The 16,257-nt window shown below is 43.9% G+C and overlaps 1 protein-coding gene across 2 annotated transcripts; it reads left to right on the top strand.

The window, feature by feature from the left end:
• The first annotated feature begins 401 nt into the window (after positions 1 to 401).
• On the top strand, positions 402 to 15,214 carry NIPA1 (NIPA magnesium transporter 1). 2 transcript variants are annotated; one of them, XM_054164593.1, is made up of 6 exons: positions 589 to 655; positions 5,125 to 5,172; positions 6,538 to 6,710; positions 9,420 to 9,510; positions 10,873 to 11,033; positions 14,295 to 15,214. In XM_054164593.1, exons 3-6 carry the CDS (start codon positions 6,701 to 6,703, stop codon positions 14,804 to 14,806), a joined length of 774 nt encoding a protein of 257 aa, XP_054020568.1. In that variant the 5' UTR covers positions 589 to 655; positions 5,125 to 5,172; positions 6,538 to 6,700; the 3' UTR covers positions 14,807 to 15,214. The 2 variants fall into 2 exon arrangements, with proteins under 2 accessions (XP_054020567.1, XP_054020568.1); XM_054164592.1 differs by lacking the exon at positions 6,538 to 6,710 and having other exon boundaries at positions 402 to 655.
• Positions 15,215 to 16,257: the final 1,043 nt, after the last annotated feature.

Raw genomic sequence — 16,257 nt, 5'->3', positions numbered from 1 at the left:
GTCCTGCTGAATCCTGCTCTGGCCCATCTGCCAGAACGTCCTGCCGTCACTCTCTGCCTGCAGATGCTCGCAGCTCCCCCTCCCACAGGGACCGCAGCTTCTCCTCCGTATTTCCCCACGCCAGGGACTCCCACCCACGCCCCAAGATGCTGCAAGCCGCCGGCAGCAGCACTGGGGCCGGTACTGCAGCTCTGCCCGCTGCCGCCTCGCCCCCCGCGGTGCCAGCGCAGGGAAGGCTAACATAAAAGCCTTGACGTTAAACCGGCGGTTGGCTCTGTGTGTGTGTGAAATGCCACTGCGATTACGTCATCCTGCTGCCGTCTCCGCGCTGGACGGGCACCAGGAGCCGCGGCTGCCGTCCGTGCCCGCCCGGAGCCGCCCCCGGTGGGGCGGGTCGCGCAGCGCGGCGCAGCGCAGGGCGGGTCCCGGCGCAGAGCTGCTGCCGGGTGCGCTGGGCCCGGGGCAGCCGCCGTGCCAGCAGCTTTCGGCGGTGCGATGCGGATGGCGGTCGGTGCGGCAGCGGGCGAGGGGGCAGCACAGAGCCCCGGCCCCGCCGCCGTGTCGCTGGGCTTGAGCGTGGCCGTGGTCTCCAGCCTGGTGAACGGCTCCACCTTCGTCCTGCAGAAGAAGGGGATCGTGCGGGCCCGCGGGCGAGGTAGGGGCCCGGTGCTGCGGTGGCAGCGGGTGTGAGTAGCAAACAAATCCTGGCGCTTCCCAGCCTCTTCCCCAACTCCTCTCCCCCGACCCCACCACCACCGCCTTCCCCAGTAACCTCTTAGGTCTCCAGAGCATCATCCCTGGCACCGTGCGGGACGGGTCCCCCAGCCCCGAGAGCATCCTGGCCTCTCCCGGGGCCGCTCCCTCCTCTTCGCCCCCGCGGAAGTGCCGCGGCTGCCCCGCGCTGCGGCGGCCGGCCCGGGCGGGGAATGGTGGGGAGGGGGGAGCTGCCCTGGGGTCCAGCCCTGCGGGACGTAGAGGACAGGCACCCCTAGTTGGTGTCAGATCTTCGGTCTGGGGAGGGGATCACAGTGTCGCCTGGAGTGGGGAATACCTTCCAAGCAGGTAGACAGGGGGAGCCCACCTCAGTTTGTCACCGTAAGCAAATTTGACATCAGAGGTCGATGGCTGGAGCGCGTCGTGAGGGATGCGATAAATTGCGAGGAGATGACAGGTGGAGAGCGCTATTAACGTAGTCATCAGCAACAGCTTCCCGATGCATGGCCAGCTCGCTGGTCTTCTGTCAAACTGTAATACAGCACTGGGGACTCGTCTATGTGCATACATAGGTTTATCTTGTCACAATTTCAGGTACGTGGGGGACTCTTCTACCAATTTCTTTGACTCGAATAGTTTCTTTCCATGAGCAGCACCAGCACACAGTGTCACTCGTTTATAGCTCTTCCGTGGATATACAGAACAAGTTACATGAGTCACGTGGTGGTGTCCGTTTGTAGAGAAGAAAGGCACACCAGTAAGCTGAAATAATTCATTTTTCACGTTGAAATCCCATACCTTACTGTTTTCTGAAGTGAACATACTCAGGAACTGACTGTTCTGTCTGGACAGTTCAGCCAAGACAAAGCTATGAATTCAGAGACTATGAAGATGTGTATTTTATTCTGAAATTGGAGCTCCCCAAAGCTTGCAGTCTCTGAATAGCATTTGATGGTTGTGTCTTGACGCTGTGACTATAGGCAAATGCAATATATTTATTTATTCTCAATATCACACTTTTATGTGAGGGGAAAGTTGTAAAGAGAGATTGCATGACACCTTTTTATTGTATTTCTGTGGTCCATAGCCCTTTTTTTTTTTTTTTGTAGGTGACAGTGGCTGTGTGTAACAACCCCATGCAGAGCTACAGGCTGGGGTCAGAGTGGCTGGAGAGCAGTCAGGTGAAAAGGGACCTGGGGGTGCTAGTTGATGGTAGGCTGAACATGAGCCTGCAGTGTGCCCAGGCAGCCAGGAGGGTCAATGGCATCCCGGCCTGCATCAGGAACAGTGTGGCCAGCAGGAGCAGGGAGGTCATTCTGCCCCTGTACACTGCACTGGTTAGGCCGCACCTCGAGTACTGTGTCCAGTTCTGGGCCCCTCAGTTTAGGAAGGAGGTTGACTTGCTGGAGCGTGTCCAGAGAAGGGCAACAAGGTTGGTGAGGGGCTTGGAGCACAAGCCCTATGAGGAGAGATTGAGGGAGCTGGGGTTGCTTAGTCTGGAGAAGAGGAGACTCAGGGGTGACCTAATTGCTCTCTACAACTACCTGAAGGGGGGTTGTAGTGAGGCGGAGGTTGGTCTCTTCTCCCAGGCAGCCAGTACCAGAACAAGAGGACACAGTCTCAGGCTGCATCAGGGGAGGTTTAGGCTGGAGGTTAGGAGGAAGTTTTACACAGAGAGAGTGATTGCCCACTGGAATGGGCTGCCTGAGGAGGTGGTGGGGTCGCCATCGCTGGGGGTGTTCAGGGCGAGGCTTGACAGGATGCTTGGTTGTATGGTTTAGTTGATTGGGTGGTGTTGGATGATAGGTTGGACATGATGATCTTGAAGGTCTCTTCCAACCTGGTTGATTCTATTCTATTCTATATTTCCATAGGTTCTGAGAACTCTTTCTTATGAAAAATGCTTTTCAGTGAGAGGTATTTTCTCTGTATTCATGTACACACATGCTCATGCAAATATACACGTACATATATGTGTGTTTGAGATTTCCAATGCCTGCTGCATGCAGGAGTTCAGAGCAGATGCAGTGGAGCAGATCAAGCTTGCAAGTATGTTGGCTTTCAACTGGCAACCTGATCTAACAAGTTTATTTTGCCTTTACTGCAATGACCTTAAAGTTCAGAGCCTCAGACAAAGTACTGTCTTGCAAGCCTCCTTTTCCCTCTGTGGTAGTTTTAGGCTATGCCTTTAAAATTTTCCACAGATCTTGAACAGAAAGTGGTAAAATGTAGATAAATCCCTATTGGGTGTAAAAAGGAAAATAATGATAGTTCTAAACAATCCCACTGGAGAATTACCTACCACAAGAATTAGTTTGTTAAATAATCCTTCTTTTTTTCACTTCTTTGTCTCTTGCTGATACTTCTCCTGGCTTTACTGACCTTGGCTGCACTGCTTTGTTGTGACTGGTATTAGCAACTTCTCTGCTATTTTCTCTTGTCCCTTTTGTGTACAGGGGTGTAGGGAAGGAGGCAGGGAAGGGAGAAGCTGTTGCAGCTCCGCTGGTCTTTGGCCAGGGGGGTCCTTGTGTTGTTTATTAATTGTAAATATTGTCAGCACTGTATATCTTGTACAAATTCATTGCATTTTGTTGTAGATTGTAGTTTTCCTTGTAAATACAGATCCATTTGCTTCCAACTGAGCTGGACTGGTAAATTTAATGTTGGGGGGGAATTGTCAACCCACCACACCCTCCAAGATGGCTGTAATCCAAAATGGATTGTCCACTGAGAGGTTGTATTCACATCACAAATACAAACTTTTGTTTGTTTGGTTGGTTGGTTTTTGTAAGGGAAACAGTGAGAAAACTAAAGAAAAAGGAATTACTTTTGAAGAAAGTTTCCATTTTGCAACATAGTTTGGTCAATTTACTTCTGAAGTGCTTTCAGTGGAGCACTGGGTTAAGTGTTGTAATGGGTTGAGTTGCTAAACAGTTGTAAGTGGGTGATATGTGTGTGCCTGCCTTCTCAGTGCTGGCAGCTGTAAAACATCCTGTTTGAAGTTATTACCAATGCTTATTTGTGTATCTTGCTGAGCAATTCATAGTATTTCCTACTGCTGTGCTAAGTGTGAAGGCATCCAGTCAAATACTCTAGGTTGCTCTCTTATTTAATGCTGTGAAGCAGTGTGGTTCTGCCTTGAACGTAGCAGTTGGAGCTATGAGCCTAAGTGTCAGAAGATGTCTTTTTTTCCATTGTCTTCAGTAGGTATTGTATTATCAACAAGGAGGCACATGAAGTCTTTTCTGTCTTCTCTGTTGAATCAATGAGTACCAATGCAATTAGTAATCCTTACTTAGCTAGGAACAGCAGTGAATGACAAATATTTTGCAAAGTTATCTTACTTGAGTCAATATTTTGTATCATTTGTGTCTCCAACAGTGTTTTTGTTTTTCTATGCAATAACAAAAGTCTAAAAAATAATTACACCCACTCTAAAGCTGGCCATTTTCATTAGTCATATTTCATTTCAGTTATATAGTGTGATTTCCAAGCACTTAATATTTCATACATCTCCAGAGTTATAGATTACTGTGGTGTTTCTCCATTTGGGACTTCAGGGTAGGTGCACTATTGGCTACTGCTCCAGCAGTTTTTGAGAGAGCACCTTCCCAAGTAAGTGCATAAATGCTGGATTTCTAGGAAGAGGAACACAATGTAAGGGCATAGCGTGATGCCAGGGTTATGCTCAGTGGAGACCAGGTTTCAGTTTAGTGAGTGGTCATTAGCCTTGATGTTCTGCAAAAGCAGAAATTAGAAATCAGGGCGCACAGGCTCCTCTGGCACATCACAAGGCAAGAATCTACAATTTGATGATGAAAATATTTGTCTTCGTGCTTAGGAGACACTAAGGGGACAACACAGCTTTTTTACTCCTCTCTCTGAAATGGGGCAGTATGTCAGGAATTCAGAGGCTTCAGTCATTGCATTTTCCAATGCTCAAATGCAGGATGGTGCTGCCAAAGCTGCATGCCAATATTATTTCTCTACTACAGTTTCTTCCATACAATTCCACTGATGCTATATAACCAAACTAATTGATCTAAATAATGGGGGGTTTTTTGTACGGTTCCCATTCTCCTGGTAGTGGTTCTAATGTGTGTGTTTAAATGGCACCCTCAGAAGCATGTGGAGACCATCTGGATGCTCTTCTAAAGTACTACTGCATGAGTGTCAGTTGGGTGCTTTACTGGAAACCAGAACTTCTAATATGTTGTCTTAAGAAGGTACAATTGGGACGCTTAGGCTGAATCTGAGCACCTTCTCTCTAGTTTTTTTCCTACTCAGTTGCCTTGAAGAAAAGGATTAAGATCCTTCAGTAGTTGAGACTGTAGAAATTATTCTATTTTGTAGTTCCAATATTGCAATTTCATGTTTTTCTAATATGTCTTCCTATACTTCCTTTTCCAGGTACTTCATACTTAACAGATATAGTATGGTGGTCTGGCACTATTGCAAGTAAGTATTTTAAAAGGCTTGATTTGAAGGGAGAAGTTGTAGTTAGATGGTGAAATGAGACATCTTAAATCTCATACTCACTTGTTATGATATTTGTTTCCCTCAGAAATATCCCACCTTCAGTAAACTCTCACTCTGCTTAGTGAGTCTGATGGTGTTTGAGAAGGCAGAGCTGAGACAATCTCAAGTCAGACATCTGACCAGATTTCCAAACTGTTTGGTATTTGCAGCCCTTGGCAGCCTCACACTGCTCTGACTCTCAGTTACTGCATGGCTTGCGTCTCTGGTCCACTCAGTTTTTAATAATAGTCAAACACTGAATAAGAAATTGTTGCTCTGCACAAAAGAGCTCATTGAATACACATTAATTTTTCAGATCAGAATGCACTTAGCCAGTCTTCACTGAAAAATAAAGAATCTGGTTTTATTTCTAATTTGATAGTTAGAATTTCAATTTGCCTTTTAATCTACAAGATTAATGTGAAGCCTTGTGTGGTGCTGATATGAGATCAGTGTAATTTCACTCTTGGTATCTTTGTAAACTCTGCTCAGATTAAGTTCGCTCTCTGATGTGAATCCAGAGCACGGGGAACAGCTAGCTTTCTGCTTTTGCAGTTCAGCCCTAGTTCTATCCACAAGCTGAAAATCTTACCCCACTTTTAGACCTTAAACCCAGCCTTTTGCAAATTATTTGGAATTGTTCTGATGCTGTTTCTGAGAAGTAGATGCATCTATTTGTGACTCTTGTTTCATGGCAACAAGGTAAGTCTCTGTTTTTGTTATCTTCAAGCTGTGCAAAAGGAATGGAAACTGATAGAGCTCTTGAAGACCAAAGTTCACAGCAAGTGTAGAAGCCCAGCAGATCTTCAGAGGAAAGTCCTCAGCTAATTTCACCTGAGTTTTATTAGTACTTTGTCAGCTTCTTCCTCTACCAGGTCCACTACTGCATAGCTACCAATAAATCTGTGCAATAATTACTGCTGTTTGTCACTCGTGAGGTTCCTGTCTTGATCTCCGAGCAGACAGAGTTAGAATAAGCAAGGTTTTATTATAGGAGAAAATGTATTTCATGCTTAAAAGAGCTGACAGAATTGAATGAAGGCAAATGCAATCTGTTGGCTTGTGTCCAGTAGCTAGGTGCAGGTATTTCAAAACAAAGCCTGAGTAAATTTCCAAAGGAACCAAGGGAAGAATTGCAGGTAAGCACCCTATGGGTGCAGAGAAAGAAGGTGTTTGGGGAATTAGCAGTTAGCAGGACAAAATTATGACAGCTGACATCATTTTCTCAAGCAGGGAATTTGGAGTTTGGATGACTAACAAAACCCACATAAACTCTATCAACTTCTTTTCATAATATTTGTTCAGATGGTGAACAAGCATTTCTGTGTTGGAATGCTGACTCAGCATAACACTGCCTAACCATTTTGGGGCCTTGGGATCCAGTGGATTACTGAAGACTGCAAAGGAAGGGCTACAGATTCTACTAAGGGACTTTTTCTTACACTGTAGTCAAAAGAGTGATTTCAGCATGTGTACAGGTATTTCAATTAGCATTAAACTAATTAATTGACTAATTAATTAGTTTCAGTGCAGGTTTTGGTAGCTGTATAGACACATCTATGTTAGTGTTTTATTGCTGATGGGGAATGCACATCTGCACAGATTGGGCTTTATTTCGTGTTATGGAGCAGTGTTGGAGGTCCTTTAAGATGGCTGGAAGATGTACTCTAGGAATATGCCTAATGCATGCTAGCATAGACTTTCAGTCCATGGCAGCAGGCTGGAGGTAGACTGAAATAACCACCCTGACATACACAGAGGAGACATCTTTTGCTATATAACTTTGGGGATATTGTACTCCTTGAGCCAGTTTGCTGTACTTTCAAGAACTGAAGCCATATTTTGATTCAGACCATTGATCTATCCAGAGAGGAATCCTAGCATCATATAATGGTTTCGGTTGGATGGGACCTTGAAGATCATCTAGTTCAATCCCCCCACCATGGGCAGGAACACCTTGTACACAACTAAAACAGATTGCTCAAGGCCTTGTCCAACCTGGCCTTAAACATCTCCAGGGATGGGGGCATGCACAACCTCCCTAGGCAACCTGTTCCAGTGTCTTACCAACCTTACTCTAAGGAACTACTTTCTAATATGCAGTCTAAATCTACCTTCCTCAAGCTTCAGTCCATTCTCTCTTGTGCTGTCAAAACAAGCCCTTGTAAAAAGTTCCTCCCCAGCTTTCATGTAGGCCCCCTTCAGGTACTGGAAGGCTGCTGTATGGTCTTTCTGGACACTTCACTTTTCCAGGATAAGCAGCCCCAACCTTCTCAGCCTGTCCCCATAGGACAGGGTGCTCCAGCCCTCTGATCATCTTCATGGCACCCCTCTGGACCCATTCCAGCTGTTTGATGTCCTCCTTCTGCTGGGGCACCAGAACTGGATGCAGTGCTCCAGATGGAGTCTCAGGAAAACAGAGTAAAGGTGGAAAATCACTTCCCTCATCCTGCTGGTCACAGTTCCTTGGATGCAGCTCAGGATACTGTTTGCCTTCTGGGGTGCAAGGACACATGAACTGCAAAGGTTGGCACAAAGGTCCTCATCATCGGGTAGATGGTAACAGTTACTGAAATTCTTACTTGAATTTGCTTTAGTTAGTCCTGGTCTGTTGTTCGTGGTGGTAACAGACTGTTACTATTGCTCTGTGGTAACACTGAAAACCTCTGGTAATTTCAGTTGCCTTAAAATATGTGCAGTTTGACGCTCCAGAGACCTAGTTTATGGATCAGTGTCGGTGCCATCTGTTACGGTTCTTCCAACAGAAAATTAAGGCACCTGACCTCCAAAAAAAAGTAACCTTTTGGCAGAGCCATTTGCAGAAACACAGTGTGCCAGCTGTACCCAGTCCTCCATGCAAGATAAGCCCCGGTACCTTCAGGCGCCCTCAAGATAGTGCCAAAATTGCCACCTGCATCTGCTGAAAAACAAGCCTGGGTCTGATAGCTGAGTTACTTTGTTCCCAGGGGCAGGGAGACCATCACTGACTGTGCTTTAGAAATACTGCTCATTAACTTCTCTGGCTCACCCCTGCATGTAGAGAAAGCCCCAGTCAATTGAATTAGTATAATTTTACCCCACTCTGCAGTTTTGTAAGCTTGTTTTTCGTCTCCATGTTTCCTGTAGGCTACACAGGTCTTCAGCTCTACTGATAATGTGAGCTAATTTGGTAAATTAATTGTTTGCACCATGCCTTGCAGGTGTAAAGAACAGGATGATGGTAATGATATTTGAGAGGCAAGGGCAATGGCCACCTGAGCATAAAGACAGCTTGAATTCTTTAAATGTTTTTAAATGCTGATAATACCTCTTAACATCAACTGGAAACTTGAGCTCTGTTTAACTGATGTTCAATCTCGAGGTTCTTGCCAGTTACTACAGACCTTGTAACTATGCAAGCGTCATGTTGCCTATTATGAGCTTGCACAACCATCCAGCTTTTCTTTTTGAACTGAAAACTTGAATACCTGAACTGTTTATTACAGCTGTGGTGTGCAATAGCGTGGGACAGCTTGAAATTTGCCCTTATTGGGGGAAACAAAAATAAAAGCTTGTGAGGCTAATTATTGTGACTTGTCAGGGATCTGCTCTTTTTACAGTGGCCAGGAATTACTTTTGATGTTGAATATTGTGCTGTGAGAATTTGATGTAGTCTACTGTATACTGAAGAGCCCTTATGTACATGCTTAATATTTCATGATTAGATTTCTTTCTTCTGTACTGTCCTTGTTTTCTCAAAAAGAAAAGTAACATTGCTGTTTGGAACTATAGCCAGGTGCATTCATGTTATGTACATACATGTTCTAAAGCTAAAATCAGGAGTTACATTTATTTTAGCCCTCCTCAAATAAATGTTTGAGTGTAATACTGAGATATTTGAGAGTAATCCATGAGTGTTTCATAGACTTACTTATATTTACCTAAGAGAAGTTTCAAGTTAAATTATTTACCGTGCCGTCTGGGATCTTCTTGTGTGGCAAATAGAAATCCTAGCTTAAAAACTACTTTTAAAATATGGCAAAATTCCAGCCTTTTTTTTTTTTAAGTGCAAAAGTGACAGAGCTAAGCAAATTTGTAACATCTGTTTTCCAGTTAGGTCAGTCTTCTTTCCCAAACAGTATTGGGTAAGTTGTCATTGTTTCTTTTTACAAAGGGATTTAAAGGCTTATTTCTGGTTCTCTTGACAGTGGCTTTGGGTCAAATAGGGAATTTCTTGGCCTACACTGCAGTTCCAACTGTGCTAGTGACACCTTTGGGAGCTCTTGGCGTTCCATTTGGGTAAGAGTTTGCTTTTTTTTGTTCTTATCTGAATGTTGTTACTATTTAGTAAAACGTCAGATAGACTCAGTGATCACTGGGGTTCCACTGAGAAGATGTCAGACTTACAATTGTTGATGTGTTATAATGTCCCCTATTCTAAATTTTCCCCTAGCAAAAGGACAGGAGCAGGGATAGGGGGAAGGTGATGGCAAATAAGGGGTTGCTGAGTATCTTGTCCTTTAACTGTCATTATGATCTGGAGCAGACAAATTTGCTTTGGTTTGGGGTTTTTTGCTCTTCCCTCTGGTTATTCTAGATTCTTCAGCCTATTCTTTTATTCACAGTTCCTTTACTATGTAGATTTTTCCCTTTTGTCTCACATTCTTTTTCTCCTTTGCTATCCACAGCCTACATGTTACTGATGCTGATTTGCATTTAGTTGGGTTTGACCTCTTTCCTGAAGCAAGGGTGTCCTTTGCATATGCATGCCCCCAGTTTCTTGAACGTTATGTTTTGGGGGCAAGGAAGGTGGTCAACAGACAAAAATACCAGTGCACGTTCCTAAAAGCAGTTTAATGTGCAACTACATATTTTGTGAACAGTATTTTTGCTACAGTGAACATATTTTGCTACAGTTGTGGAACCACTGTAGTAAAAAGTACAATTTTTTAAAACAAAGCTGTGCATTGCCTCAAGATTTTTCTATTGCTTACTGTTACCTACTGAACTGTGTATCTGACTGCACTGGTCATCTTTTTCAGAGTATAGATTGCTTTGTGTGGGCCACGTGGCCACCTGTAGTTTTATATGCTCTGAAGCACACTGATGATATTCTACTTGCCACCTATTATTTATCCTGAACTGCACAATTGTATGTATTGTGATCAGCTATGTGTCTGAGCTGAGCCCTGCAATCTTTGTAACCAAAGGTCACTTCTATCTCATGACTGTGTGGCACCTATAAAATGTGGCTTGGTGACAGCTCACCGAACTGTTAATGGGTGGATATCTGCCTCAGGTGCCAGATGCCTGGTTTGAACATTTGGTGTGTTTGGAGGAGGTGCTGTGATGTTGTTTTAGTGCAGGGATTGCAAATTGGGTTTTTTGGGGGTTTTGGGGGGTTTTTTGGTTGGGTGTTTCTTTTTTTGGTTGGCTTTGGCCTTTTTGCCCTGAGATGAGACATCAAAGATATAATAGGACTGAGATTGGATGGATTTTTCTTAAGTTAGAAATGCATTTGAGGGTCCACCAACATTTGGTCGAGGATCCACCAACACTTCATACTGTTCCTTTAAGAGGGAAATTGATGTGTCACATTGCTATTAGAGCATTATTAACAGGATGTATTCAAACTCTTAATTCTCTTCCTCTTTGTGAAAGGTCCATTTTAGCTTCTTACTTACTGAAGGAAAAACTGAACATTCTTGGCAAGCTGGGATGTTTGCTGAGCTGCGCTGGGTCTGTTGTTCTCATTATCCATTCCCCAAAGTCCGAGAGTGTAACGACTCAGGCTGAGCTTGAAGAGAAGCTTACAAATCCAGGTACTTTGTTCTTTTATTAACTCATAATGATTTTGTGAGATTGATCAAGAGTGTGCAGGAGGAAGAGGCTTACCGCTTCCACCAGGTAGGAAAATTGACTTCTGAAGAAACCATAACGTGATGGAGGCATGTCAAAAAAGTACTTGGCACATACAAAAAAAATTACAGCTTTTCTGTAGGAAACCTGTGCCTTGCTGTACTGAAGTTTGTCAGGTTCATTGAGATATATATATATATGCAGAAAGGAAAATGTGGACACTTTTTAAAACCTTATCCTGCACAGCAAGCTCAGCATAATGGCCATCTGATTTTGTAATTTTCTGAAATTATGAAAAGTGTATTTTGCTACTTAGACATGAATGATGTGATTTTGGGATCTCAGCTTAAGTTATTTTGTGCTGTGGTGCGTTGGCCTGGCTGTATGCCAGGTGTCCACCAAAGCCACCCTATCACTCCCCCTCACAACTGGACAGGGGAGAGAAAATACAACAACAAGCTTGTTGGTCAAGATAAGGAGAGGGAGAGATCACTCAGCAATTACCATCATGGGCAAAGCAGATTTGACTTGGGAAAATTAGTTTAATTTATTGCCAATTAAATTGGCAATAGTAGGATAATGAGAAGAGTATAATAAAGAGTAGGATAATGAGAAATAAAGCACCTTGCCCCAATGTCTCCCTACTTCCTGGGTTTAACTTTGCTCCTAGATTCTCTGCCTTCTATCCTGAAGCAGTACAGGGTGATGGGAAATGGAGGTTATGGTCAGTTCATCACACATTGTCTCTGCCTCTTCTTTTCTCCTGAGGAGAGGACTCCTCACACTCTTCCTCTGATCCAGTGTGGGGTCCCTCCTGTGAGAGACAGATCTCCACAAACTTCCTCAGTGTGAGTCCTTCCCACTGATCGCTGTTCTTTGTGAACTGCTTCCATGTTAGGCCCTTTCACAGGCTGCAGTCCTTTAGAAATGAACTGCTCCAGCACGGGTCCTCTATAGGGTCACCAGTCCTGCCAGAAAACCTGCTCCAGCATGATCTTCTCTGTCCATGGGATCACAGGTGCTGCCAGGAGCCTGCTTCAGCACAGGTTTTCCATGGGGTCCCAGCCTCCTTTGGGAATCCACCTGCTCTGGCCTGGGGTCCTCCACAGGCTGTAGGTGGGAATCTGCAGGATGACAGCCTGCCTCACCATGGTTCTACTGTGGCCTGAAGGGAAATCTTTGCTCTGAGGCCTGCAGCACCTCTTTCCCTTCCTTTTTCACTAGCTTTGGTGTCCTCAGAGGTGTTTCTCTCACATGTTCTTATTGTTTTTCTGGCTGAAGTTGCTGTTGTACAGGTGTTAGGGTGTTGGTTTTTTTACTTCCCCTTCTTAAATGTGTTATCACAGAAAGTTACTGCTGTCACTGGTGGGCTTGGCTCTGGCCAACAGTGGGTCTGTCTTGGAGCTGGCTGATGTTGGCTCTCTCTGACATAAGAATACGTAGAATATAGAATACATAGAATAAACCAGGTTGGAAGAGACCTTCAAGATCATCACGTCCAACCCATCAACCAATCCAACACCGCCCAAGCAACTAACCCACGGCACCAAGCACCCCATCAAGTCTTCTCCTGAACACCTCCAGTGATGGCGACTCCACCACCTCCCCAGGCAGCCCATTCCAATTGGCAATCACTCTTCCTGTATAGAACTTTTTCCTAACATCCAACCTAAACCTCCCCTGGCACAGCCTGAGACTGTGTCCTCTTGTTCTGGTACTGGCTGCCTGGGAGAAGAGACCAACATCCGTCTGTCTGCAACCTCCCTTCAGGTAGTTGTAGAGCGTAATAAGGTCATCCCTGAGTCTCCTCTTCTCCAGGTTAAGCAACCCCAGCTCCCTCAGCCTCTCCTCATAGGGCTTGTGTTCCAAACCCCTCACCAACTTTGTTGCTCTTCTCTGGACTCGTTCCAGCAAGTCAACCTCCTTCCTAAACTGAGGGGCCCAGAACTGGACACAGTACTCGAGGTGCGGCCTAACCAGTGCAGTGTACAGGGGCAGAATGACCTCCCTGCTCCTGCTGGCCACACTGTTCCTGATGCAGGCCAGGATGCCATTGGCCCTCTTAGCTGCCTGGGCACATTGCAGGCTCATGTTCAGTCTACTGTCAACCAGCACCCCCAGGTCCCTCTCTGCCTGACTGCTCTCCAGCCACTCTGACCCCAGCCTGTAGCTCTGCATGGGGTTGTTGTGGCCAATGTGCAGAGCCCGGCACTTGGATGTGTTCAATCTCATAGCAGCTTCTCACAGAAGCCAGCTCTATAGGCCCACCTCTGCTACCAAAACCTTGCCATACAAACCAAATACACATGTAAATTTAAAAAATAAATCAATCTGTCTTCTGTTCTTTAATGCTATGTTTTTTTTTTTTTTTTGTACTCAACACCCAGTCATGTTCCAAGCAGATATCTTTGCACAATAAAGATGTGTAGAAATACTGTCTTGAGACATATGATGAAATGCCTGTTCTTTCTTACAGAGAATGTGAAGCTGCACTAGCTGCTGGATGAGACATACTAGTGCTAATAAGTGCCAAACCCACTTTTATTTTTCTTTCATAAGAGCTCAACTGCCAACTATTGTTACTTTCTTTTAAGTGCTTTAGGTGAGAGAAACTCAAACTGAGTAACATCAGCTATCCAAAAAAATCTGCAAAGAAAAGAAAACAAACACCCTGGTCGAAATGTACCATTTCAATATGACAAAAACGAATTGGAAATATATTTCTTTAAAACTGTAAAGCATTAAATGTTTTTCAACAGTCTAAAATGTGTACTGATGCTATAATGTAAATTATATTGCCTTCCAGTTTGTCCAACTCTCTCTACTCACCTTAAAGGGATCTAACTCTGTTTAAGCTCTTTGCTTAGAACCTCTATGCTTTGTTGAACTGGTTATGAATGAGGTGGCATCACTGCTGTCTGTCACAGAGGACTTTAAGGAATAGAATGCTGATGCAAGAGAAAATCTGAAAACAGACATTTTAAATCCAGTTCAAGTGTGCAATAGTGTATATTTTACTGCCGGATGGCTTGTTTTACTCAAAGAATATGACAGCATCATCAGTTGCAGATGCCTACATCTCTAAAAGCTCCGTGATTTAGATCTGTATTCAATAGAAATCTTAATCCTCATGTATACCAGGTATGACATGATTTGTCTGCTCAAGTCTTCAGAAGATGAAGAGTTCTCACCTCGCTGTTGTCTTGTTTCTTTTTGTTTTCCAGTTTTCGTGGGTTATCTCTGCATAGTGCTGCTAATGCTTCTCCTGCTTATCTTCTGGATAGCTCCAGCTCATGGACCTACTAACATCATGGTTTACATCAGTATTTGCTCTCTGTTGGGCAGTTTCACTGTTCCCAGCACAAAAGGCATTGGGTTGGCTGCTCAGGATATCTTTCACAATAACCCATCGAGTCAAAGGGCTCTGTACCTCTGTCTAGTACTTCTGGCAGTATTAGGATGTAGCATTATAATTCAGTTCAGATACATCAATAAGGCACTGGAATGTTTCGACTCCTCTGTGTTTGGTGCCATCTACTATGTTGTGTTTACCACCCTAGTCCTGCTGGCTTCAGCCATCCTTTTCAGGGAATGGAGTAATGTAGGAGTGGTAGATTTCTTGGGAATGGCTTGTGGATTCACCACAGTATCTATTGGAATTGTTCTTATACAAGTCTTCAAGGAATTCAACTTCAATATTGGGGACTTAAATAAACCTAACATGAAGACAGATTAAAATATTTTTTGAGGGGAAACTGGATGGCTCAGGGAAGGATGCAGAGCCTTTCATTTTTAGGTCACTGACTCAATTATGATTCAGGTTGGTTGTTACTCTCTGACTATTTGGTGGCCTATGTGAAATGCATTGGAGGCCTCCATCCAGTTTCAAAGGAGCAGTTGTCCGTGTACCCCAGTCAACACAATAATTGACCTTAATTGGAACCACTGATTGAGTTAGCATAGCCACTGATGTGTTTCCTTACTTTAATAGGTAATCTGTCAGAAAAGATATGAGGATATTCTGATAGACCTGTGTGAAAGCTTGTATTGTGGCTTCTGAGGTACTGTTTTTATTGGCAGAGAACATCAGTTTCTAGTGCACTCAATCTGACACCTTTTATGAGTGATGTATACCTTAAAATATGGGGGGGGAGGGAGGGGGGAAGCAAAACAATTAATTAATCTCAATATAACAATGTGTTCACTGTCAAGGCTGTGAGTTCTGAGACAAATGTTGGTTGAACCAGGTTTGTCCTTTTAGTCACTGTCTCAGCAAGTTTGTCTGCCATGCAGTGAAGACACTGGAGAGTTTTAAATTGAATTCTTTATACAGAGCAGTGGGATCCCTAAAAATCTTTCACTAATTACTTTTCAGCTGGTGGTAGTGTCCAGATATGCATTTTTCTTTGTAACTCACGTGCATTACTTCATTCATCTGAGAAGTTTTAATTGGAAGCCGACAGAAGGACTGAAGGATGTGGAAATGATGCTCAGACTCATTGCCTATATGGTGGCTTATTTGTAAGCAGCTCAGAACTATCTCAGTGCCTTTGTAATCAAAAAATACTGCATAAATGTGAATGTATTTGTTTCAGATAGCCTATACCGGTTTAATTTAATTTCACTGTCTATAATACTGGACTGTATTCAACTTCTAAACACATAAAGTGTCCAGAAGGAGCCACACATTTCTGGAAGAATTTACAAGCCTGAACTGAAGCCCCTAGATGCCTTGACAGCTTCTGTAAAGCCCATAGCTCTGATGGGAAGAGGTAACTTATGCGAGGACCGTTTAAAGCAGTCCAGCGTACCTTTATTTTACTTAATTGACTAAATAGAGGAAACCATTTTGTGAAGTATTTAATAAGCAGGGACCACAGAAAATAAATTTGAGAGAAGAGAGGAGATTTCTTATAGCTCAAAAAAAGGTGGTCTGATCTTCTTGTAGTGTGGGAAAAGGAGGTTAAGGACTGAAAAAGCATAGGCACTCAGAGATGAATTTCAGATAAGCAAGAGGGATATGCATTCAGCCACAATATTTTGACAAGTAGTACAGATAGCCTAAGCTATGATTGGAATGGTTCTGAACTGTTCAGTTTAAACCATTGAGAGAATATTGATATGTCAGAGAAAGAAACAGTTAATTTTCGTTTCCACTTATATTTGGCAGTTAAAACATTACTAATC

The sequence above is a fragment of the Dryobates pubescens genome, chromosome 10, assembly GCF_014839835.1.
Source record: "Dryobates pubescens isolate bDryPub1 chromosome 10, bDryPub1.pri, whole genome shotgun sequence".
NCBI classification, from domain to species: domain Eukaryota; kingdom Metazoa; phylum Chordata; class Aves; order Piciformes; family Picidae; genus Dryobates; species Dryobates pubescens.
This window is presented reverse-complemented; position numbering and strand designations above follow the sequence as displayed.